At 40.9% G+C, this 27,663-nt stretch overlaps 1 protein-coding gene across 1 annotated transcript; it reads right to left on the reverse strand.

Annotated features, from left to right (window-relative positions):
- Nucleotides 1-376: 376 nt before the first annotated feature.
- On the reverse strand, nt 377-10,301 carry LOC310984759 (protein-glutamine gamma-glutamyltransferase K-like; the record flags this gene model as incomplete). The annotated part of the gene is made up of 13 exons (XM_083970074.1): nt 377-530; nt 631-767; nt 859-1,019; nt 1,270-1,554; nt 1,987-2,140; nt 2,259-2,451; nt 2,563-2,701; nt 2,784-2,961; nt 4,271-4,378; nt 4,474-4,592; nt 5,861-6,112; nt 9,731-9,922; nt 10,013-10,301. 13 exons carry the CDS (start codon nt 10,299-10,301, stop codon nt 377-379), a joined length of 2,361 nt encoding a protein of 786 aa, XP_083826200.1.
- Between the last annotated feature and the right edge of the window lie 17,362 nt (nt 10,302-27,663).

Genomic DNA, 27,663 nt, shown 5'->3' on the forward strand with positions numbered 1-27,663 from the left:
CTGTATAGAATATATAAATAGAAAATACGATCTAAACCTGTCTTTACAAAAGTACACTTCTTTCATTAGAGCTGCCATGTTTTGCAAACACTACAACCACTCTGGAATAATAATCAGAGTACCAAACATATCTGCACATTGTAGAACAATGTCACAAATCTTCCACATTGAAAAATAAATCTATTTGCTGTGGGATACGACACAAAAGGGTCTGTGTATTCTGCAGCGACACCAGATTTTTCTCAGATGTATCATGATTAGCCGTCTGTGGTCTTTTGTCATTTTCAGATTGTCATGCAAAATAATATCATTATGTATGTAAATCAAAGCTTTCCTTATGAATTACATGGTAAAATCTGACTCTCTTTTAAAATCACTAGGTGCTGCTTTTTTCCACAACAGTAATGTTGCCCACACCGTGAACCTGAGTGAGCTGCTTGCAGTCCAATGAAGCCAGCAATTTCCTCGGCCCAGGCAGCGTGGGGACGAAGTGCTCAGTGAGCGACACGGAGGCATGGCTGCCAATATCTCTGAGGGTAGGACAGGAAATGACAGTGGCAGTCACAAAAGAGAACATCAAACAGTTTAAAAAAAAACTGAGCTTGATATAGTGCATTTTTCTCTCCTCACCCATAATGGATCTTTCGAGCAGTTACGAGGCCCAGTCCTTCCACGTGGAACACCACTGCTTTCAGCACCTGCGGCAGCGGGTTTGTAAATAAAATCTCCATGGTCAACTTCTGTCCTACGACAGCTTTCCCGATTGGCTGTGACAACAACACAGAAGAAAAACAAAGTCAAAACAGGAGTGATGTCTTTTAATCATTGAATTATCATCCTACAAAACTGCTGACTGACCTTTATGATCAGGTCTGGGGTCCTGAGTCGGAAACTGAACTGAGTGGCCAGGACCTGCTGTGTTTGTGTGACCCTGCCTGACAGTGTCAGCATCAGGGCGGCCTGGTCTATCAGATGGTCCTTGTAGTCCTTGTACATCAGAGACCACTCCAGAGTCTTTTCTGTAAACAGGAAATGACAACACACGTTGTTAATCTTCATCTGTCATCTTGTGTAACACTTTTTCTGATTCTTATTTTCTGATTAAATATAGTTTTATATTATCGTTTTAGATAATTTAGATAACAAAATTCCGTAAAGCAATAGCTTTGATGTACAGGGAGGTAATATATTTCCACATTATGTTGTATATTCCGTTTATTGTTTTTCATATGGTTTCTTTGGTTATCCATCCTAAAACTATCCACCTACCCTCATTAGGCAGCAAGTCCACGTCTGTGCTGTCCTTTCTGACCGTGGCCTTGTGGACACCGGTGTAGTACATGACAGATGCCTGGCTGTGCAGGAGGACTGTGCGTGGCTCTGAGCTGCTGTTTTTCAACTTGATGTTCAGCTCAGCATTCCCTCCCATTTTAGGACCTTCGCCATCCATGGTCACTTCTACAGAGACATCCTCCTTTGTGGGAGACGAGTAAGCATCTGCTTTGGTGCCGTATCTGCTTGCCGTTTCCACGGCAATGCGTTCCTCCTGTGTGCCTGATGATCACCAGAAATGTCAAGTCATTTCAATAAGCAAGACAATAGAAATTATGGTGACCCTGACAATTTCAGCACTCTGCAAGTAAGGGATGTTTTTTTTTTTCTTTTTTTAGCTGACCCATAAGAGTCTGTGGTTTTAAGGACAAAAAAGGCTCAGTGTAAGTGTAAAAAAAAAATCTAAATATCAAACTCTTGGATGATGGTGTGACCGGGTGGGGGCTTGACGTGTGGCTGTAGGCAGTGACTGTTGTTGTGATATCACAAAGTTACTGTATATGCATCCATGCATCAATCCATCCATACATACATACATGCATGCATCCATCCATCCATCCATCCAAGTGTGAATAGATGTATTGTACTATCTTTCCTGGAGATACCCTTGTGTGTGTCCTGGATGTATTTTAGTGTGCGCGTTTTGTTTGATACCTTCAGGATGTTTGTAAAGGTGTGTGATGTCGAGGCGTTCATCAGAGCCCACAGCCTTGGTGCTGATCTTGTGGCCCACTGTCTTTTTCTCACTGTAGATTTGACTGAAGGTCCCATCTGCATTCCTCTGCCAGTAGATTTTATCACTGTTTACCTGATGCACAGAGAAGCCAAAAGAGAAAGAGTGAGGAAATTAGAAAGTACAAAAACAAATGGTTTATCCTTAGTTACAGTAGTTCTCTTAGATAAATTATGAACAAACATCCACAAACCTCAGCAAACACAAACGGACAGTCATATTTGAGGTAGACCTGCCCATTGCGGACAGCAGCAAGGGAAGCGGGGCCACAGCGGAAGATGCCCTGGCTGGTCTCCTGGGGCGTGGAGTCAACAGTTTGCCAGCCTCCGTAGCCTGGAGGTAAGTCTGGGCGAGCCATCCAGCAGTCGTTCCACACGTGGAAGTTCCTTCAGGGACAGATATGAAGGTTAAGTTTGATAAACCAAAGAGCGTTGTGTGGCAGATGTAGCGCCATATCTTGTGTGTCGCAGCATTGCAACAATAGAGGCAGAACACACCAGATGGAGTCAGCATTGAGGTGATCAATGGGGTCCAAGTTCTCATCCAGGTACACATCCATGGTCAAGGAGACGTCTGTGTCATGAGCTGAGCTGTAGTTGGTCACAGTTCGACAGGGAATGCCCAGACAGCGTATCACTGAGGGATGAGACAGTAGGGGTCAGCGTCAGCCGCATTTACAGTCACATACAGTAGACTCGGTGATGATGATGATGTTTACCTGTGGTGACTACGCCAGCAAAGACCCAGCACTGGCCGTACCGAACAGGGGTGCCATTGCTTTTGTGGTACTGCTTCAGGATTTCCACACTTCCACTCCACAGTGTGGGGCTACTCCCATTAGAATAATCTCCTGACCAGTTTCCCTGAATGACGCCTCGGTCGTTGGGGGAGTTGATCTGGATAAATGAAGAAAGTGGTTTTAGTTTTCAGTTCAACGAATACAGAGGCTGTGTCCCTGCAGAAGGGCCGAGCACTTCCCTTGTGAAATGAAGCGACATTCGGCTACTATACCTGTGGAACAATCTCCCTGCACCTGAGCTCTGTGCAAACTGTCAATTTGTTTAAATCAAGGTTGAAAACAGTATTATTTACTACAGCTTTTAACTAAATTCAATATTCTAATGATTTTAATTAGTCTTTATTATTGTCTTTTACTGTCTTATTTTGTTTCTTTTAAATGTAGTTTTCGGTTTTTGATTTTAATATTTTAATGATCTTAATCATTATAATTGCTATTAGCATCTTTTACTGTCTTCTTTCTTTCTTTTTCTTTTAAATGTGTTTTTCTGTTTTGCCTGGTGTATGAATTGTGCTATACAAATACATTTCCTTTGCCTTGCCTTCTATGTACATATGCAGTCGGCAGCTTTATAGTGTCTGCACATACTGTAGATTCAAAGTATTTTTTACTAAGAGTTATTGTTTTAGGTCATTCATGTATACGGCATACATTATTTGACTGCAAACGTGGAGACAGACATGAAATACAAGTAGAGAGATCACTGAAGTTAACAGCCTGATTGTCGCAAATGAAGCTCAAAGTCTTTTTTATGCCTCCTAACAACTCAGAGGTCAGGTCACCTCCAACATACACTTTCTTCTCAAAAAGAAAAATGAATAGAACAAAGGAAAAGACATTTCACGTCACTACATCAGGCATTTTACAGGATTGGTGAAAAGTCTGACCTGCTGGTGGCGCCAGAGGGAGGGCCACAGGATCCTTAATGACCCAGTATCTGTACCAAGCTGTCAAGACAGCGCACTAAAAGAAATGTCACCCTACGGTGGCATTAAGGAAAGGTGACCGGATCAACAAACTTTTCTCAGAATATTTCCTGAAAGTACACCCAGTAGTTGTGGTGCTGAAATTAAAGAGGTGGATCAGCAGAGTGACTCTGTTTTTGTTTCATCCATCCTTACCACAGTCAAAGATGGCATGACTGTGTCAGTATAAGATATAAGACAGACGCCTCTGAACGTTACATTTAGTGATGGTGCTCAAAGAACTGATCAGCCTGCACCACATTATGCTACAGGCATCCTGCTGACCTACTGCTGAGACTATTATGGCCAAAGGTGGTTGAACATCATATCCTGAGTAGGGGGTTCTGTTGTTGTGGTCAGTGTGCACTGGCACATGGGGAAGAGAGATATAAATTTAGGATAAATCAGGCAAAAAAAAAACCACACTAAGCACAGTCTCACCATGGCGGAGACGATCCGCACCACATTAACCGGGTCTCCCCAGCCAGATGGAGGAGTTCCACTCTTTCCCAGCACAAAGAGGCAGGCAGCCAGGATCCCATCATCAAACTGAACCAGAAAAAGAGGTAAACAATTAGTTCAGTTGCTGCTACTCACACACCGATGTGGCAGTATATTATGCCTTATTAAAGCAGCCCACTCACCTGGCCGTAGTTCCAGGTCCTCGCTCCTATTTGATTCTCTGTGCCGTAGTAGATTCGTCCGACATCGTTCATGACGTACTCCTGCCTCTCGCTTTCAGAGTCCATGAACACTGCGTCATCTGACAGAGAGCAGGAAAGAAATGACACAAAAGAAGATAAGCTTTTTAATCCTTTTACCTGTTACCATTATTTTTATGTAGTTTTTTTTTTTTGTCAGTTTCAGATCTTACATCAGTAAGATGTATCTGTTTCACTGTGACAAAACAGAAAATGTAAAACAATATACTTAACAGTAAAGTTTGACTGTTTGAGGCTGGGACTGTCTGTCAGTTCGTTTGCGAAGACTTTTTTTATTCACGTTTTTATTCAGTAAATGTCTTATCTAAGGCCCATTCTGCTCATTATTTAAACAAGCCTCCTACATGTTCTCTAGGAAATTAATGTGTCTAGCCAAGATTAAAAACATGCAAAACTGAGAAGTGCCCTATGAGTGATGCTGAAGTCTCTCCATTAGCCATTAATGACACATGACTTTTTTAATCTCTTCATTCAGATGGGAAGATTAAGGCCATTGTTTTATCTGTCTGTTAAAGGTCCAGTGTGTAATATTTGTCAAGGTTTATTGGAAAAAATCTGAATATGCTAACCATGAATATATTAGTATAAGTGTGTAATCGCTATAAAATAAAAATTAGTTTGGTTTTCTTAGTTTTATAATTATTCTTTAAATTTTTTCTTTCACCATCTTGTGCTGCCATGTTTGTACGGCAGCCCGAATGGAAAATCCAGCCAGCCAGAGCGCACATTTCGCGTGCATAAATAAACTAATGAAGATAGGTGAAAGGAAAGAAGAAGGAGGAGGAAACAGCAGACATATGGTAATATGGTTTTTGGAGTATGAAATACTACCACATATACTGTATATATATGAGGTTTGTTACTTGGGTGAGCACAAACACCCTAACACCATGAGGAAACATTTACATTGTCTAAACAAAATCCACCTGCCAACACCCGTTAAGCTCTATCATTAACATGTCATGTCTTGTTCATATAAACAAAAGCCATAAACCAAAAAGAGCAGTTCATTGGACAATGTCTTTGCACTGAGCTTTTCCCAGGCAACAAGTGGAGAGACATGTTACATCAACTAACTTTACAGGTGCTGGCAGGTTAATAAACAGAGGAAGGTTTTCTGTTTCCCGTTTCCAGTCTTAATGCTAAACTAGCTGGCTGCCATGAATAAAAGCCTCATTTACCTCTCTGCTGAAAAGCAATTATCACATTTCATGTTGCTGTATTGTTTTTCTTTTTTTGCCACTTTCAACCACAGGAGTGAATCCAGCTGAAGCTGACAATATAACTTTTTTAATCGTATTATGTTTACCTTCACACCAGGGGTTAAACAACATGTAAATGTCATTGGCAGGGTCATGTGTGGAAACAGCCTGGCCGCTGGTGCTATTTGTTTCCACTGTGAGTTGATATTGACCAATGATCGCAGTGGGTGGAGAATTCACTGACAATTTAATCCTTTTGTCGTCCTTTGACACAATAGCAGCCTCCCAACGGTCGTCCTGCAGCTCTTCCACCAAAGGGACGATTGCATGGGTTCCCTTTGACACTGTCGGCAGCGGCCCTGAGGAGAGACAGAGAGACACAGGGGACAGGTGACAGTTATGACTAACTCTTGGTCATACCATGCCCAGACAAAGCACCACATGGTTTATAACCACTGTATTTATTTTTGCCACACCTGCATTCCTACTTAGTGTTGCATTGTTTGAATAAACAGAAACCCAACAGAAAGAATCCAGTTATGCACCTTTATGTGAGGTGTGCTCACATTAAACATGCTCACACAGCATTTCATAACCGTATTTAATCTCTATGCAGCAGGACTATGAGATGAAACTTTGTTAGCAGATCTTAATCTTAAGCAAGTGCTACCAAAATAACACAGTTTGGTTTATAATGAAGAAACTGCACTTACAGAAAAAAATACTGAGCTTTCTCATGGACAGCTCACAATAGTGTAATCACACCACTGCATTTCCCCATGAGACATTTATCCTGAGAGACAGACTTCTGATTATGTAACAACTTGAACGTGAACCTGACTCGACAGAGATGAAAGAAATTACCATTGTAAACAGACGTACAGGCCACTGCATTACACCAACCAGCAAACTAAAACATTAACATGGAGATTAAAGAGTGGCACGATGAGTCACCAGCTAACAGCGAGCTAAGAGTTAAGTCCCTCAGCAGCTTGTTTGGCATCATCCTCCTGCCATCGACAGGATGCAAAGCTTTCTATGGGGGCAGCACTTATCACATGTTGGCACGCAGTGACACATCACAGTGGCGCCGTGTGTGCAACGTACTTTAAATATCCAACATATTTCCTGTCACTCAAGGTGCCACTGCCCTCAATTAAACATAATTTGACGTCACAATAAAATGTACAGTTGAAGGAGCTATAGATCCAGAGCAAAACCAATTGTGGGCACTGACTCACTGTTGGAACCAGATCCTAGTGGTCTTTAGAGGAACTGCAGTTTTTAGCAATTCAGTGCTTGCTTTATTATTCAGCCCCAGAGGACAGCACTGTTTCAAGTTTATATGCTAAATTAGCAAATCATCTGTAGCTTAGAGTCATATTTTTATATTTTGGTATTGATCTTCTTATGATCTTCTCATAATCAGTGGGGAGATTTGTAAATAAAGACATGGACCCTGGACCAAAGGAGGTAAAAGCAACACTGGAATTATACCTCTTTCCCATATCCATGCCTTGAAGATTCATAAGTGGATCATACCACTTCCTAATCCTAATATAAATCTTGAAATGTATTTACTTACATCACTGGCTTGCATTGTATTTATCTGCCCTGTGTGATTCTGATGGTAAATATAAGTGGCAGTATCAAACTATCCAGTGCTGGACTGTACTGTACACTCGTCCTAATATACTGGTGCTTGGTCATGATCAGTGAGACAGTAGTTGTTGTAGAGATATGTATCTATCTATCTATCTATCTATCTATCTATCTATCTATCTATCTATCTATCTATCTATCTATCTATCTATCTATCTATCTATCTATCTATCTATCTATTTGGCCAATAGTCTTTTTGCCGATAGTGTCTTTGCTTCTGCAGCATTGTATGTGTATCTGTATTGCAGAGGAATTGATGGTCTGCTGAGATATGGGAGACTGATATGCTGGCAGTTCTGCTCTTGAATGCTTTATTGGTGAGTCCTGACTACAAAAGTTATCCGGTACTAATCTAATCATCTAATCATCTTTAAACAGCTGTTGATAACATCATGAATTCCTTTCATTACATTTTGTCGCCCTCAGGAAGAAAACCTCACAATCTCATTTCGACAGCAGTTGTGAGTTAGACAGAAAACTGCTTGCAAAACTGTGCAGTTCAACCTGCCTCAGACCTTCACTCTGCGAGGTAGTCTGAAAATTGCAGCCTCTCTCAGCCGCTGGTACAGCTTTGAAACACACAGCAAATCAGAAAGTCAGAGCATTCATTGACTTTCGCCTGAATTTTTCAAAAACAACCCTCCGTGTCGGTGGACTGAGCGGCGATTACCTCCATGCCGCATTGCTCGCATCTCTGCGCCTCACTGTTTGGACTGAGTACAGGGTTGTGTAGGCACAGCTAAAAACAGTTTGAAGTGAGATATGAATGGAAAACATGAAAACTGTCTCTTTGCTCTTGGAATTTTCTCATGAAATGTAATCTCAACCGTTTGGAGAGCCGTGGCATGATTTTCGCAAAGCGTAGAAAATTTGCATTAGCTGGAGCTGCTGTCCTTCTGCCTATTAGTGTACGACAGATGGCTTTTTAATGTTACTGAATAATTATTCAAGATCAGCAGTGCTGTTATTTTTGTTAATACATATCAATGTGAGCTTCATAGGGCAGAACAACATGCGTTTTGTCTCTCTTTCCCAACCAATATTGTAGCAATCATACAATTGTGCATTTTCTAGTCAGTCTTCAGCAATAAAGAGACACAATGTAATTATTCTCTTCAAACTATCACATACAGCTGTAATTGTGGGATACGTGTTGGTCTGTTGGTCTCGCAGCACTCAACACAATGGGTGAGGGGGCAGAGACGAACATGATGTGAGTAAACAGGTGACAGGCCGGGGGCTCAGACAGTTGGTGGTGTCAGTGCAGCTGATGGCAAACTGTCACTGGATTTTTAGTTAGAGCAATGAGGACTCATCTGTAAAATGCTCTACCTGGAGCATAGCAACCAGAGGGGTTACCATAGCAATTGTAACTAAGACCCCCACCCTTCTTCCATCTTTAAATCTCATACGAAATGGCACAGAGCATATGAGCATAAAGCAAAAGTTCTTGCCGTTTCCTTCTGAGAGAGAGAGAGAGAGAGAGAGAGAGAGAGAGAGAGAGAGAGAGAGAGAGAGAGAGAGAGAGAGAGAGAGAGAGAGAGACCCTCAGTTATCATGTGCAGCTCTACACAGGGTCTCTCACGGGGTCATGGAAGCATGTGAGTGTGGCCAGGCTGGACTGTGCCCATCCTGTTTCACACCTTCTAGATTAAAGACCACCGATGTGAGAAATTCATACAGAAATTAAATTAGTATTCAAAAGCATGGCATCGGCCTATGGAGTCTTGATATACTGTATGTGGTTTAGAAGAAGAAGCCAAACTGAACCCAGATGACATTAAACCTCTCCTGGGTTCAGGAGGCACTGCACTGCTTATGCACTGCATATATCTGGAAGTGTTTTTTCCTGTTTTTGATGAGCTCACTACTATATAAGTCATCCACAATGACCTCACAGGATAGTGAGTGGGGAATTATGAATGAATGAGTGATTCAGACAGAACCCCAGGCTGCTGTTGAAACGACCATGATGCACTGAGTTATCTCTCTGTCTCTATCACTCTGTTTTTATGTCATATCAATTTGTGACATAAACTTTGTATTCTCCTGGAGTTGTTGGATTGTGTATTTGATGAGTTTGATGAGGGAAACCAAGAGATTTCATTAGTTTCCGTATAGCGTAGCTCTGAGCGGCTTGCGGCTCTGCTCTGCCGTTCAAAAAATAGCTTGCACCGACAAAGATAACGAACCTCCTAAGACTTTAGGGATTATGGCAATGCCAAAAATGTTGAGCTATCCCTTTAAATGCTTGGATTTAAGAGACAAATTGTTCAAAGTAAAGGTTCACATGCACTGCATAGTTGCTGACTGACCTGTTTCAAGATTTAAGTGAAGTTTGTCACTGTCTGGGTTAAAAGGACGAGACAAGGTGATCCACATCTGGAAGGTCTGCCCTCTGCGGATAATGAAGTTATCACTCTGGTAGAGATTTGTGTGGTGCTCTGTGCGGTTCTTCCCTGATCTGCTCTTCATCAGGTCCACTGATTGTACTTTGAGGAGGAGTTCTGCAAAAACAAATACGTGTGAGAGGGAGATCATTTTATCTTGTGTGCGACCAAAAAACACATCTGGCAGCTTTTCACGGTGTCAGTTACCATCAAGCTCGTTGTCATCAGTGTCAGGTTTCTCGCCATTTGTCCCTTCTTCCTTATCCCCATCATCGATACCTGTGATTACAGTGTCTGTGATGTCATCATTGTTGGGCCTGGGATAGCAGCACGGACAGACCTTTCGCAGCCACTGCTGACACGCATTTCCTTTTGGGGCGTCATTTTCTGCTGGTTGTTCTTTTTCTGCCTCTGTGTCCTCCGTAGATCCAAAAGTGACAGTGGGAAACCGACCCACGGCAGCTCTGTTCCTGATCGAACTGATCTCTGCAGGCATCCTGGCAATAACACAGGCAGTGAGGAAATCAGAAGTTTTTCACTTATAATAGTTTCCTTAAATCACTTTTTTTTTTTATATATATATATGTGCAGCTCCAAAAAATGTTATTTTTAATAGGAGTGAACATCCAGTAGGATTTCACGCTTCAATAGGTGTTCGACATAAACTCAACAAAAATATAAATCCAACACATTTGCTTTTGCTTTACTGATGAGTTGAAATGAAAGATCTTAAACTTCTAGTCACATAAAAGCTCCTTTCTCTCAGATTTTGTCCATGTGTGTTTAAATCAATTCTTCTTTCTCGAGGTAATCCGTCCTTCTGACAGGTGACATATCAAGATGCTGATTAGGTTGTGGCTTGGACTGGTCAAAATAAAAGGTAATGTTAGAGAGGACAGCTGAATATTTGGGGAAAAAATTAAAGCACATAATTCAATGATTCAAATGACCTGAGCTACAAAGGTACAGATATAGTTGATCAGGTTGTTGATTGCTCCTCCTCAGCGGCTGTGCAACGTTGCTGGAATTGAAACATGCTGTTGTGCATGCAGATGTTATCAGTTCAATTAACTCGGCTGAGCACAACATCACTGTCAGTGCAGCATCTGTTTTGTGATGTGTGTGACAGCCTCAAAACAAATTGAATGAAATTACTATGTGCCGACAAATGTGGTTGTTAAAGGAATAGTTCACCAAAAAATGAAATTCATTATTGACTCACCCTCCTGCTGATGAATACTCCAGAGTAGTCTCCGGTTTGAATCCCGCGTCGGGCAGACCTTTCGTACATGTCATTCCCCCTCTCTCTGCCTCCCCCTTTCCTGTCTATCTCACTATGTGCTATCAAATAAAGGCAAAAAAGACCCGGGAGGCCGGTTTGTAGTCCAACGAAATCCTTATGAGAGTCAATAGCGCCCGACACAAAAACTCCATAAAACTACACAAAAAACCTTGTTACTGTATTTCCTCCTTACTGCGCTTGTCTGCTGCAATCCAAGTGTCCTGAAGTCCAGAGTTTACTCGAAACGACATCATTTAGGACATTTTTACAGCCTAAATTTTTGAATTTGCCTGGGGCGCCGACATGACCGGACTTGCCTAAATGACGTTGTTTCGAATAAACTCTGGACTATATCCCTTCAGGACACTTGGATTGCAGCAGACGAGCAGTGTGGAGGAATATTAAATGTTTTTGTGTAGTTTTATGGACGTTTTTGTGTCGGGCGCTATTACTCTCATATAAAGTTTTTGTTGGACTACGAACCGGCCTCCCGGGTCTCCAGATGCACTTTGAGGAATAAAAAACTTGTATTCATCAGCATGAGGGTGAGTCAATAATGACTGAATTTCATTTTTTGGTGAACTATTCTTTTAATAATATCTGTCCATTGGAATGAATACATACGCAGTCAGTCAAAAGTGTTTGACACAATTTTCCATTCAGAAGAAAGTGTGTTCAAAAGTGTGACTCTACTAGTTAAAATTAGTCTTCAAAAGACACTATAGTTCGAAGGGCACTCTGGACTATTCATTTTAAGTTTGTGAGGAGGGCAAGTTAGGTTCCAGATAGAGGCTCAACTTGGCGGTGGTTTATCTGCCTGCAGCCGTCCTTTTGTAACTGCTCTGGAGTAATAAGTGAATTGTAATTGGAGACAGACAGAAAAACAGAAAAAAATAACCTCAGTGGCCCAAACTGGGATTACCTGCATTTTCTTTGACTTCCTGAACTTCACCCAGATGCTATTCAAATGCCAACTATCGCATAATCAGATATGGAGGTATGACCAAATGGAAAGTGCCAGGTCTAAATGGATGGAAAGCTCTCTTACCCGTCCCACGCCCAGACTAAAGATCTGCTGATTACATAATATTCATGCCAGGACATAACTCCCACGATCTGCAGTTTACAGAGACCTGTCTGCAGACATATCTTCTGCACATTATAAGTGGCATTTCAATAACATTATTTCAAGTGAATAGGCAATTCAGCTGGAAATAACACAGAGATGGTATTATACACCACAACAACTACATGAATGGAGCCTAATATCAGTAGATCCTTGACAGAGCTATGAAAAAATTGGTGGAATAACATCCGATGGATTCTGTTTAAACCCAAAAAGAAAAAGAAAAAAATCAAAATCTCTGAAAAGCTGTTTATCTGGAGCTCAACCACTGAGCTCCAGGGGATGGATTATTTTAGCTATTTCAAGAAGTAAACAGATACTACAGAGAAATGGAGGAGCAAACACCTGCCCCATTACAAAGAGCAGTCAGCAACAATGGCACAGCTGGCCGTGGGACTGACAGCGTATTGAATGAGCTTGATCAATAATACATATAGTATTTATGTTCATTTGTTTTGTTTTAAGTTTTACATCAATCCCCTGATTTATGAATGAGTGGGTTTTGCTGATCCACTGATTAAGTGAGTCAAGCCTTTCATAACAAAAAATATAAAATTATTTTATTTAAAAAAAAATTGCTGCCATCAACAACAGAGGAATTATAAAAGAGTGTATTATATCGATAATCTTATAACAATTTATGACAGCGGTCAGTTTTCTCAATTGCCCTGTCACAAGCCCTCACTAATACCATTCAAATGTGCCAAATTAAACTACTTGGATCTTATTAAGCCTTATGAATTATGTATTAAGCCTTTCCCCTGCCTGGGGGTTAATTCCTACTTATTGACTGTATGACTCTTTTGGTCAGGCCTGTGATAGACTGGTGACCACCATACCCCAGGACTGGCTCTGACCCGATAAAGGTAAACAGAATGGATAATAAATTAAATAGGTAATAATTGGTTGTCTAATTTATCCATTTATTTGTAGCTATGTCGTATATTTTACCTTTATTTAGCATTTAAAATGTTCTATTTAACTATTTTAATTATACAGTTACAACTATACATTTTCAATCACAATCAGTTGTGAATAAGTGTCCATTGTTACATATGGATGTGTACATTTTTTAGAACCTCTAGTTGAGAATCATGAATTAAGGTTAGGGTTCGACCTAGAATGATGTGCACTGCATATACATGTCCCATTAATATTCCTCCTATCATCAGCACATATAGGGTTATGCACTAGGTACAGATACAGTCCATAGAGTAACAGAAATGATTTCGCAGACATACAGAATGAGTGATCATATGGCTCAATTCTTTTAAGCATTAAGACATTATTATGCACTACTTTGATCCATTACACTGAGAATTATTTATACAATGGCCTTGAACTGGTTATCATAGTTCTGTACAGACACATATCTCTCATGCCAGGGGTTGGACAGAACAAGGTGCTTTTACTTGAGTTTTGTACTGAAGCATATTGCTTGTTTGAATATTTAATTGAGTATAATGGGAGAAGATGACAAGTTGTTTGTTGAGTTAATTGCATTTTCATGTCTATTTCTACAGTAACCTTGTACCATAGAGTTTGTTATTTCACAGGGTCTGCAAAGTCAATGTATTCAGTAGCTTGTTTTAAAATCATCAAGTTCAATCAAGTTCAAAGAAATACGAAACAATACAACAATTTGTTTGCAATAAAATATCTAGAAAAGAGAAGCACTCCAGCAACCCAAGTTAAAGTTTGACTAAACACAGAGAGGGAGGATGTATTCTTCGGCTCAGATAATGGGTGTGTGCACTTTGAATGGGATACCACAACAACACATCTGGATCTGATTCACTGATGTTGAATTGCAGTGAGTCACTGAAAGTATCCAGGAGTTTTTTTCTTTTTTCTTGGGAGGCATAATGCTCCTGTTTCAAACTGTGCTATGGAATAAAATAATTTATTGGTGTAAAAACTCAAAATGCCTTGTCAGATCTTGACAATGGAAAATAGCATCACATCTCTCAACTATTAAAGAATTGAGGATAAAGGCAAATGAATGCTGCAAAAAAAAAAAGATCATCAAAATTCATCCTATTTCTCATTTTCTCCCTTTGTACGTTGGCTTCTTCTCTGCTGATCACACTATGATTTGTCTTTATTCTTTCCAGCAGCCTTGAATGAATAGGCCTGTACGTACGTGTGAACTGTGAAAGCCCTTCTATTCTCTCAATGCATTGCATTCCTCAGTAGCAGTGACAGTAACAGAGCGAGTGACAAACAGGCTTGATGAAGCAACAAAAACAACTGAGAAAGAATTTTATTAGGCTGAGAGGGAGTGCATATAGTGCAGTAGTAGGAGGAAGTGAACGCCTCCTCATTCTGGATTGTGCGTCATATTTGCTGCTGAGAGATGGGGCTAAATAGACCTTAAAGGATCATAGGGCAGGATTAATGAGAACGGCCAGTGACGCGACGGCCGCTGCGCGTAACTACAGCAACCAGCGAAGCCACCGGCACGGGAGCGCGCACAGACTTTTCACTGTTTACTTTACTCTTTACAGTCTTTCCTATCTGGGGAGGGAGGGAGGGGGGGTATTTTACTGTAGGTTCTCGCTCTCACAGACAGACAGACAGACAGACAGACACACACACACACACACACACACACACACACACACACACCTTCACTGTGCTGCAGCAGGAGGCTGCGTGTCTGTTCCTCTGAGCTCCTCTGCATGGATCTGTATGGGCTCCTACTCCTACAGGCCGGTACCGAGAATTAACGCGCCGGGTCCGGGTGTCGGACCGCATCTGTCAGGGTCCGCGGTCCCATGAAAACCAATAAACACCGGACATATTCATGATTTCATAAAAAAAAAAAAAACGGACGCGTCGCGGACGCGTCGCGGACACGCCGGCCAGGACGTGAAAAGTGGACGTGTCCGGGCAAAAGAGGACGTTTGTCCACCTGCCTGATAACGTTGTTAAAGTTATAACGTCGGCTTTTAACCGCTAGCTGCGGCTAACGGCTAATAATAAGACAGTAGTGATGAGGGAGAGGGTGTGTAAGTTAGTGACCTGCCTGCTGCTGTTGTGTGAAGGGAGGGGGAGAGAGAGTGGCGGCGGCGGCGGGGGGGGGGGGGGGGGGGGGGTTAACAGGGCTTTCAGTTGTGCTGGGTCGTTTGCTGGCAGTAACAGTAATTTGGATCCACCGTGGTTCAGAGCGATTGATATAACGGGGAGTGTCGCCACTCTGTTACTATATCAGTCGCTCTGCCGCGGTTGCCCTCTTCATGTACCATTCCATTGATCCATTCGAAGGCAGTCGTGGACGCGCTGACGTCAGGTCCGCCGGCCAGCGCGCGAAATTCACCCCCTGAATTGCAGCGCATTTTGCAGCACAGACCCCGGTCAGAGCAACGGAGAGATACGCGGGTGGGCTCGTTCTTTTTGGTTTTGAACGCTTCCTCACCCATTATTATTTAAAAAACGTAAAACGCATGGGTATTTTCCGGTATTTTCTCACAAATCCTGCCCTATGATCCTTTAACGTAACAAGGTGCACAGCCTCGGAGAAATGCTGACTACCACTGTGTGTGCAATGAAAGCCTCATGTCCTGTAAAAAAATACAACATCTGCTTAGCAAATAACATTGCGCTGATTTATTATTATTAATTATAATTATAAAGCATACATTTTATTTTACGATCAACTTGATATGACAATGACAATTTGGGATTTTATGTTTGTTTGTTTGATGATCAGCCATGTCAGAGGCACAACAGTGTTTTCAGTCAGCCAGTGTGCCAACATGCTCTCCACGACAAAGCTTAAATACTGACTTTTTACAGATGTAATGTTTTACAGTGTGTACTGTAAATGGTACACATGCACATGTACACATTTAGCATGTTGGCATATTTACATTTGCTTACACGTTGCTATGGTAATAACTGGCTCTATAGCAGCTTGTCCATTAACTTTTGTATGTTGTATGTTATACTGTATGTGTTGGATCCAGAAACTGAATGCCATACTATTATTACTATCTCTACCATACTACTACTACTACTACTAATACTATTACATTTTGACTTGATGAATCATTTGAGGCCACTTTCTATTTCTATTTATTTTATTTTAGTTATGTTTGACCTGTGACATATGACCCAACCAGAATGTGACTTGTCCGGTTTTTGGTGGTGAAGGTATTTGACTGATGAGATGAGATGTTTTACAGGTCACCTGATTCCATGAGGGAGACATACATTTCAAGTCAGTCCATCTTATAGTTGTCTTCCTTATTGCCATGCTGGCACCGCATAATTAAATGTTTCTATCGAGTCTCTGTTTCAGCTTTCTCACAGATGTGATTTCAACACCAGTACACCAAAACTTTTATAACTTGGAAAGCTCAACAATCTGTGAAAGTTTACCATGGGGTCGGCCCTCTAAACCTGTTTAGCGTGAAAATAAAATCCATCAATGCCTGCTTTAGAGCCAAAACACACACACAAGGAGCACAAGGAGAGGTTAGTGAGCATAAAGACTGCAGGGAACTGTGCTCCATGCTGGAGATTACAGTCTGCTTGCAGGATCTCTCAGACCCAGAAGGGCAAGCCACCCACACAGATCAACAACCCCCCCCCCCCCCCCCCCGACCCCCTCCCCTCCATGTTCAATATGTGTTAAATAAAACATAAGATGTTGGCGCTAATATAGTGAGATGTACAAGCGGGGCTGCACAGCAGTGAGAGTGACACCGTGTGACACAGTGTGGATGATGAGACGCCTGAGATTGTCATCACTTCATCACCTGCTGCGTTACAGAGCAGACTTTCTCTGGCTCCCACCGAGCTTTTGCACTTGTCTGTGCAGTCAGTGACTGCTGCATGAGCCTGCACAACTGAATCACACACAGAGGCCCAGTAAACTCAGTCAATGTCATGAGGTGGGTCTAAGTTCACTCCCATGACATCAAAAGCAGATATACCCATGTCTATTCGTCAAAGTTGAATATTTTGCCCCGGGAGGGTGATGATCCAGGAAGCATCCCACAGCTACACTCATGACCAGTTTGCCTCAGGGGCCATTAAGAGAGAAACAAAGGGACCCTCACAGAATTAAAGCAGTCACAGGGCTTAATTTATAATGCAGACTTTCTACCTGATCTTGAGGCAAGTAATGTATATGTGTTTCACACCAATCAGACTATAATAAACAGCCACATATTTATCAAACCTTTGCCCTTAGTGGTCTCAGGTCATGGGGTTTTAAACAACAGTATAACTCATAGATGTCTCATGCAGTTGTAAGTGGACAAAGAGTCAATTCAGCGAGCCAATCAGCACTAAGAACAAAGTTTGACAGATTTATCAGGCAGTAAAGACTTTTTATAATCCTGGCATATCTGGCATACAGAACTTGATTTGTAACTGTACTACATGAAATCTAACAGCACGGTGTAAGGAGAAATGTTTGATTGCAAGTGAACCTGAGCTAATATTAACAACATTAAGTCAAATCACTACCAGGCTACAGACAGACATAGGCTCCATGTGAAACAGATTCAAACTCACTCAGTTCAGTGGCTGGAGAGGTGTGACAATGCAGACTGGAGGAAGAAGTCTTCTGTTGGTGGCTACACGTTCAGACCTCCTTTAAATACTTGTGAGCTCAGACAGAGAGGACACACCCTCACAGCAATTTCAGCGTACAATATAGCTGTCCAAAAACAACAGCTGAAACATCTGGGCAGGGCATAACAGTTTCTTTTTTTTGTCATCTGCAATGTGTTATCCATAATAAGCTGCAGATTAGTGATATGTCTGAGTAATCAGCGTTTCATTATTGTATTTTATTACAAGTTATTTCTTTAGGATTATAGTTCTGGGATATGTAAATATCTGATGGAAAAACCAGGCCAGTGAATCCTACATTACCATAATTATCATTATTTGCACAAGTGATATTGAAGTCCATTGTGTCCCATCATTATCCCGAATTAATGCATTAATTTATTCATTTATTAAACAGCATCCATCCTATTCAAGTGTCCAACTACGCCATGACGGCGAGCCAGCATCCACAATACCAGAATTAAGGAAGCTTAATGGATTTCCCAAAAATCATTAATTATTAGTATTCACGCCCTGTGCTTCTCCGTTTCTGACATGTTGCAATGTCCTCTGTTAAAGAAAGTCCATAAATCAGCTGGTGAGCTTTAGTCCAAATTGGCTCAACCCTCTGTGTGGGAGGGTTCACACCTTGTTCATAGGAGGTACTGTATGTTACGTATGTAAAGGGGCTTGATATGAAAGGGGCTGGGCAAATGAATCACCTGTTATCCACACTGACTGGTTGAGTGGGTTTTTTACCATGTTTCTCAACTGTGTGACAGGTGACTTAAAGCTGCCTAATTCTGTTGCATCATTTGGGGAAACAGTGAACAAATGTCACATCCTATGAGGAATATTACATTATTGTTTTTTTGTGTGTTGCCATTGGAAACAGAGACAGGCAAGAGTGCAATGTTCAGTGCAATGGTCCAGTCCAATCAGGAGATTTCATTTAACTTATTGTTTATTATCAATTTATTTCAAATGAATTAAAAACATAACCAATAGTATATAAACAATCAAACCAAGCACATGAAATCAAGGTGTTCCAAAAATCCCTGCAGATTGAAACGGAGTAGGCAGAAAGCTTTTTTGAGTCCTATGACCTTTTTCTATTTTCTATTAATTTCCATAACAGTAAGAGACTACCCTATCTAAATAGAAATGCAACATTATACTAATTGTCTCAGTCCCTATAACATTGTTTATGTTAGTAAACTTTTATTGCCATGTACCAAAGAAGACAGGAAAAGTGAGAGTATAGTGTTTGGCAGTAACACCCATCATGATGTCATCATATGTGAAAAGTGGGTTTGGGAAACACCCTGGGGTCTTAACACTGGCTGCGGTCCTGTTGATGGGAAAAAGACAAGCTGAGCTCGGGATGTGATAAGGAGTGATGGTGAGTGCGGGCTGCTCTTTATAAGGAAGGGTGGAGGTGAATGGGGTAGAGGAGGGGGCCAGCAAAATACACTGAAGTGACAGCTGACGGCAGGAGAGAGGAGAACAGATTGTATGTAGTAGTAGTATGACAGGAACGTTGTGATTGGCTGGTTGAGACGGTAGTGACATTCGATTGGTTGCCGATGAAGTCGGCTGGAGTGGGCTGAGAGAGGGGGAAATGAGAGAATTGTGGATAGACTTTTCCTCATTGAACTCACACTATAGTCATATTGTTGTGAATTGTACTGTAGATTGTAGTTGACGACTGAGACTAGAGGACAACATTTTAATTAAGTTATGTGAACAATTTACCTGGTCTGGAACTGGAACTCTGAATGATTACACCTGCCCTTGAGCAATAAGAAGTATTAGTCACACTTTCGTTCTTTTTGTTTGTTTGTTTTTTCCTCTTGTCTTTGCCTGTCTGTTGTGACTAGTTTGTCACGTTGATTTTGGGTTTGATCTGTCTCTGTTTATTGTAGGGACTGTTTTTCTATAGTTATTTGTAAAACAGAGAATATGATTGTTTTATATGATAATTAGAAAATTACAAATAGCCTAAAGTGACCGCAGTGAGTGTGATGCAAAGCATTTTGTTTTTTAAAAGTATATTTTTTAAATTATTTTTTATTTGATTTGAGAGAGACAGGGAATGGGGAGGTGTGGTGGCATTTTTCTATGGGAAATGACATAAAAGTTTGATAACAACAAGACCAGTGAACAGAGTGTTATGCCACCTTTAAAGATCACGTATGAACTGTATTATTATTTCAATAATGACTACATTACATTTAATGTCATTTTGTGTGGGTTTGAACAGTTAAAGTATAGTTATTTTGTGTTCTTACATTGTTTCATTTCAACATTGCATTATCTCTACTGGCAGCCATTTTGATCTCCAAAATTACAACATGCTCCTTAGCACCACCTATGTGCACTTCTCTGAAGGAGTGCAAGGCTTAGTGGTGAACGGGGATGGATGCGGAGTGCAAGGTGTTAGTGGTGAGTGGGGATGGATGTGAACTATGAATGACCCGTATAATACTTTCTGCTGAGCTAGTAGTTTTGGCTTCCGGCGCACTTACATAGAATGGCCACCAGGCAAGGATCGAGGAGGTGCGCTTAGTGCATGGAAGTCTATGGTAACAGTCCAAATAAGGCTAGTAAAGTGGGACACATCCGGAGAAAAGTATCAGGGTGAAATCAAGGTCACAGAATAAAGTGCACCGTCAACAGATCAGACCTCAACAGGTGGGAGTGAGAAATGCTGAGATCAACACCTGCCCACCAGTATATAAACCACACCTTGATGATATGAAGTCAGTCACTTTGTTTTGTTTGTTCCTGTCGAAACTCTTTTTCGTGTACTTTGTATTTTGTAAGTGACTCGGGGTGTATGCTTTTACTTTACTTCTGTTCAAGAGTAAATAAAAGACAACTCTATGTCGGATCCATCTTTGGTCAGCGTTTTAATTGGAGTCTTTAAAGTACATGTCGGATAAGTTCACGGCCCAAAGGACGAGCTTTTTTATCACGACATAATTGGCGACCCTGTGCCAGGAGGAGTTCTGAGACGAGAACAACTGGGAGCAGAGCCACGCTTTCTCCTAAATCACACAAAAAGGTAAGCCCGGCCGGCTACTGATTAGATTTTAATTGGAAAACATGAGAAAGGCGTGCCTGCTCTCAGGTAATTCTCTACATCTCACTTCCAAAAGAACCTAGAAATAAGTAATATGAAGCTGTTAAGGTGGATCTGACCTAGTGCCTTGTTAACACCTCTCTTTTGTCCTACTAACCTCTTATTTTCTATCTATTAAAGAGTAGTTGTCTGTGTATGTCCTGTGTAAGATTAAGTCTGCCACATTAGTGGAAGCTTGATCAGTCAGGAACTGTCCTGTGTAAGATTAAGTCTGCCACATTAGTGGAAGCTTGATCAGTCAGGAACTGTCCTGTGTAAGATTAAATCTCCCACGTTAGTGGAAGTTTGATCAGTCAGGAACTGTCCTGTGTAAGATTAAATCTCTCACGTTAGTGGAAGGTTGATCAGTCAGGAACAAGAAAAACTCAAGGGAATCCCTGTCCTGTGTAAGACAAAGTCTGCCACATTAGTGGAAGTTTGATCAGTCAGGAACAAGAAAAACTCAAGGGAATCCCTGTCCTGTGTAAGATTAAATCTCCCACGTTAGTGGAAGTTTGATCAGTCAGGAACTGTCCTGTGTAAGAGCAAATCTCCCACGTTAGTGGAAGTTTGATCAGTCAGGAGGTGAGACAAAGAATTCCTGTCCTGTGTAAGATTATAGTAAAATCTGTCACATTAGTGGTAGTTAATCGGTCAGGTACAGAAGACTTCTATCGAGACTAGAAGTAGAAATAAGCTTATAATTGTGGCCATACTGTACATACATGTAATAACAAAGTAGAAAATTAGTCCACAGTGCATCGTGTAATTTCAAATAATCTCTGTATATGGTGTGGCAGGTGTGTGTGCGCACTGCTGAGTGAGAGCGAATGGTCCGGACATAAGTGTGACAGAGTGAATAAGTGTGATTTGTGAATAAAGTGCGATAGAGTGAATAAGAGTGACAGAGTGAATAGGTTTGATACATGAATAAATGTGATGTGTGAATAATTGTGGCAGAGTTCTGAGATCGTGGCAGAGATCTGAGAGCTGCGGAGGAGTGAAAGGGAGGTGTGTGATGGATGATAAGATTGAAAGCATAAAGCCGCTGCATGAAGTCGAGTGAGATAAATAACGATAATCGTTGGTTGTAATAAATAACTTTGAATGTGGCATACTGGTTTGGTATAAAAGGTTATTGAATTTGGCGACAAGCCGTGTGAAACCTGTGAAGGTGGGCATGTCTGACCGCCAGGATCAGACATAGTGCCTCCAAGGTTTAGTGAAAAACAGGAAGAATCCTTGAGAACTTGTTACTGCTTTTTGAGAATAAATCAGCGCAGTTATTGTTGGCGGTGGTTAAATGATGTTTTAAGCTTTTGTGAAAAAAATACGATACTGGTTGCTGAGCGAGCGTGGCTGGCTGCTGGAAACAGCCATTTGAAGGTCGTTATAAGGTTAAAGCGGCTGTCTGCCTGAAACAGCCACTTCAAGGTCATTATTGAGAAACAAGTGGCAGGCTTATAAAAAGTTTTTAATGACAAAAAAGACAGATCAAACATAGAATAACGGAATTTAAAAGTTAATTAAATTAATTAATTATTTGCATTTGTTGAATTTTGATTAGTGGCATTCATATGTATTATTAAGATAAAAAGTGTAATGTATTTAATGGTTTGATTTTGAAGAAGTGAATAATAAATAGTCAAAGTTTCCATGATTAATAAACAAAATCCAGTAATGAAACGTTAAATATTTGAGGCGATGATATAGAAACTCGAGGGATAAGAACTCATTTTTGTTCTAGAGACCTATAAAGATAAAGACGGGATCATACACGGACAGACTGAGCAGCAAGCAATAAATCAGAGGCTGTGGCTACTAACAGCATTTAAAAACTTACATTATTATCTGGACTTGTAATTTTTCTTACTTGTTGGACCAACTCTGCAGAAATCCTAAATCTAAGGGGTATGTGTGTGTTTGACTCCTCGCTTGGGTATTCCGGAGGAGTTAACAGATAGTGGCATAAAAAAGGAGTGGAGCTATAAATCCAAGGTTGAATGCCTGTATCCATTGTTCCCAGGTTTGTTAGGAGGGAAACGGGGCAGTTTGGAATCCTTAATAAAAATCTAATATCTATTAATGATAAATCAGCAGACGAACTAAATTTTGAATTTATGTACGATAAAAGAATAAAATACGGCATTACAGCTGGAAAGATTGGTGTGTTAATAAAAAACCTAAAAACACATAGAAACACGGCATCTTGATTTGAATTTAAAAACTAAATCACAGGTTATCATGGGTGATGAAGTGGCAAAGGAAGATAAGGTGTTAACGCCGCTACAGTTGGTAATAAATCAACAGCCAGATCATGCAGGTCAGATACGTCTCTGTATGAAAAAATGGCACGAATGTGTTAATGGGACATTACCGTGGCCGAAAGAAGGGACCTTTAACGCTGCCTGTTGCAATGAGGTAGAAGTCGATATTAAAAAGAGGGAAAGCGAGTGGGAGAAAGAAAGAGAGGTTTTGCGATGGTTTCGCCAAGCGAGCAGACAACATATCTTAAATGTTACTCAGTTGCCTTCTGTTGTGAGAGAGACCGGCCCTAGGAAAAATGAGAAATGCAGAGGAGAACTTTCTGCTCCATCGACTCCTCCTCTGTGCTCAGAGCCCCCACCCTACCTGACCAGTCCAAAAGAAACTCCCACTGGACAACTTCCGGTAACAAGAGCAAGGGAAGATGAGAGGGGTGGATGTAATGGAAAATTTACAGCGTCATGGGTGGAGCTACTCTCTGACGAAGGAAAGGCGGATGCCACTGAGTCAGATGACGAAAGCATCATGCAACAACACCGCCTCTCCACACAAGCAGCTGTACGGAAGAAGAAAGGTGACAAGCCTAAGCAACAAGCATTCAATACAAGTTCAGAAGATGAAATTCAAAAGGACATTAAAATGTATCACCAAGCAAAGACACCACAAGAACAAAAACAAGCAGCAAGAGAAATCAAATGGTCACCTGTGACACAACAAAGAAATTATCTTCAAAGATTACAAACATATGAAGCTGCTGTTGACAACATTGATCAATTAAATGGAATAATAAGATCAACTGATGAACAATTAAAAAGAATAAAAGAAGAAGATAACATCATGAGAGAAACTCAACAAACTAAATTAAATGAAATTCAACGTTTGAGAAGCCTTCAAATGGATGAGTTACAAGAGACTCTCAACGCTCAAAGATACGGCAGTCTGCGACCTTGGACAGCCGAGCCACAGACTTGTGTTGACACTGAACAAGAATGCTTGGATATGGATTGTGAACAACTGCAAGCAGCTGCACCTCAAGACTACCCTGACACCAACAGTAAAGAATTATACGGAACCAACAGCCCAAAGATACTGGAAGCCACAGCACAGAGTTGTCCTGAAGACAATAGTCTCAGAAGACAGCCCGCTTGGAGAGCAGGGCCATCCTTTTGTGGACAAGGGAGAATGACTCCAACACAACAAACTCAATCCCGTCGGCTTGCGAGATTTGTGTTCTTTACTAGATGCTGGGGCTGTGGATCAACTGAACATTTTAGAAAAGACTGTCCGACAAATCCGTGGCCTGCTGATGTGCAACAATAGGGGGGGGCCTAGAGAAACCAAAGGGGAATTTGATGACACCTCAAATATTCCCCTGTCTGATACATCAATTAAGACTATAGGTTTCTCTGGGAAAAATCAAATAATACCATTAACTCAGCCGGTTCCAATGACAATAGAAGGAAAAACAGTATTTGTACCATTATTGTATAAAAAACAATTAGAAAGAGACATATTATGTCGTCTAAAAACCCCTGATGGGTTGAGAATGGACATGTAAAATTATCGCGCAACTTCAACAAACACATAATCCTTTGCAAACCCTGCACAAACCATCTGCTGTGTATTGGCTTAAACTAGACTCTGACTCAAATCTAGCAAAGCAATGGGAAACATGGAAAACATCGATAAAAGTTCATCTAGGAATAGAGAACGAACCTCAATTATCACTTCATTGTACGTTGTTATATGATGAAGAACTAAATAATGTAGACTATGCAGCCTGCTGGAAAGTACTAATTAATGACAGAAAGCTTTGTCTCACTAGCCATGTCATTTATGTGGGAAAGGAGGGAGTAGCAGCAGACCTAGTGCAGTGGTTTCAGGTTTCAGGCACATCCCCTCATATCTCTCTTAGTGGGAGGAAACTATGAATCTTATCAGCTGGGAGAGATGGTGGAGGCCGCATCACAGTTAACTGAATGGGAGTCGACTGGGGAAGAAATATGCATGTTACATCTGATAAACACTATCCAAAAATAACTATAGGTGCTTATGATGCGGGTTTTATGCAAAGAGTATTGATACATAACAACACAACTAAACAAATGATACTCACAACAGAGCATGAAGAAATATTAACGCAGGCTCCACAAACATTGTAGTCAAAACACAAAAACTGATGTAGGTCTAGTGAAGTCAGCAGAACCAATACATGAAACACTCAGGAAAGATGTTGTATTGCCATACAAAGGACAATATCCTCTTAAGCACCAGGCAGTGGAAGGCATCTGACCCACAATTACAGGTCTGATGAAAACTGGAATATTAATAATATAACTAAGAGTCCCTGTAATACTCCAATCTTCCCCATTAAAAAGCCACATTCTAAATGATTATTGATTGGTACATGACTTAAGAACAATTAATGCCATTGTGAACGCCGAGACACCTGTTGTTCCTGACTCACATATATTGCTCTTTGACATGCCTGCTGATTCTACATTCTAATTCTCAGTTTCTCTTTGCCTTCACATATGAAGGACAACAATACACCTACACACGACTACCCCAAGGATTTGTGGATAGCCCTACCATCTTTCATAGGGTGCTGTTTAATGACCTAAATCATCTGGATCTTGTTAGCACTTTGATACAATACATAGATGACCTTTTGATCTGACTTACTGCCCTTGCAAAGGGAGGTCATAAGGTCAGCAAAGAGAAACTACAATTTTGCAAAGAGGAGGTTGAGTATCTTAACAGAATATTGTGCGGAAATAAAAGACTTATTGCTCCTTCTCGATTATAAGTGATAGTTAAATCGCCCACACCGCAATGGTGGGGCAAATGTTGTCAGTCCTGGGCACAACGGGTATGGCAGACCTGGGATCTTTGAATATGCTCTTAAAGCAGCTCCATTACAAGCACTCATTTGTGCTGCAGGGCAAAAAGATCGCTCTGCTCAATCACAATGGACTGAAGACGCTGAGGCGACATTTGAGGCCTTGAAAAAGGGATCTGCGGAGCCGCTCCACCATTTGGGAAATCCAGACTATTCTAAAAACCATTTCATTTGTATGTTGCAGAGAGATCTGGATCATCCAGTCACACTGTATACATCACACCAATTAGGCTACATGCTCTGCTCACAAGTCCAAGATTTGTTTTAACACAGACTAGAAAGACAGGATATGACGTTATCTTGTTTGCACCTGAATTTTCAATCCAATGTTGTAACACATTTTTGAAACTACGTGATGACCCATATAACGAACTAATTGTTGCTGACCTCGCTCTGTTTGTGGATGGATTCTGTCTTAGAGATGCAATGGGAAATTATGCAGGCTATGAACTTAAATTTTATACTCAGTTAAAGTACCACAGCATGTGCATTACAAATAAAATGTATTATTATTATTATTATTATTATTATTATTATTATTATTATTATTATCAGCCTTGTTCAGCACAGCTGGCAGAAATTAAAGCTCTGACAGCTGCATGTGTATTAGTCCAGACTAAGCGTGTCAACATACTATATACTGACTCACAGACAGGATAAGGCTGAACCATATGAACTGTCTATTTGAATTAATCGTGGAAGCAATTAATATTACTCATAACGGTCCAGATAAAGGTTTGTGGAGAAGTGTTCATGGACATTTTGTGTTACCAAGTGCACTGTTGAAAATTGCTATTTCAAGATGCGCATGGTGATTGACCATTGCGCAAGGAGGGAGAGGATAAATAGCAAAATTAGCAAAAATCATAGCAAACAGTCAGTATAAACTAACTTGGATGGATGCTTTGTCTCTTGCACTAATGTCTATGTGAATGCAAACGAACACATTTGACACCGCATGAAATGCTCATAGGGAGACCGATGCTGGTCCCCTTCTTCCGCCCCATTTGAACAATGTGAAAAAGAATTGACATGTTACTTACAACAACTAACTCGAATCTATAAAGTTATATCTCAACAGGTCAAAGGCGCAGTGGAAAACAAAGAAGCTGTCATTCCAGAACTGCTTCGAAACACTGAACCAGGAGACTGGGTGTATTTGAAAGTTTTCAAACACAAATGGAATCAGCCAAGAAAGAAGAAACTTGCAAAGTTACCATAGTTACATCTACTGCTTTGAAAGTAAAAGGTAAGACCCTCTGGTACCACCTTAATAATTGCTGTAAAACAGAAGAACCACCTGGAGCGTCAAGTGACTTGCCCAGACCAGAAGGGGACAACGACGTCACCCCACAGGGACAGAACCAATCACAAAGGAATTGAAGGGAAGGCCACGCCTCCCTGCAGGACATCAAACAGCCCGAAAAAACTACAGAAAAACTATGTTCCCAGAGATTGGCACAGAAAAAACTCACTAGGAGCAATGCTAAACCAAAACAAAATGAAACAAATAGTCAAAAGAACAGACTGCCGTACTGTTATATCGTTACGTACAGGCGAGAATGGTAATTTGACCCGAATATTGAAAATAATG

This window comes from Trachurus trachurus, assembly GCF_905171665.1.
Source record: "Trachurus trachurus genome assembly, chromosome: 4".
Classification (NCBI taxonomy): domain Eukaryota; kingdom Metazoa; phylum Chordata; class Actinopteri; order Carangiformes; family Carangidae; genus Trachurus; species Trachurus trachurus.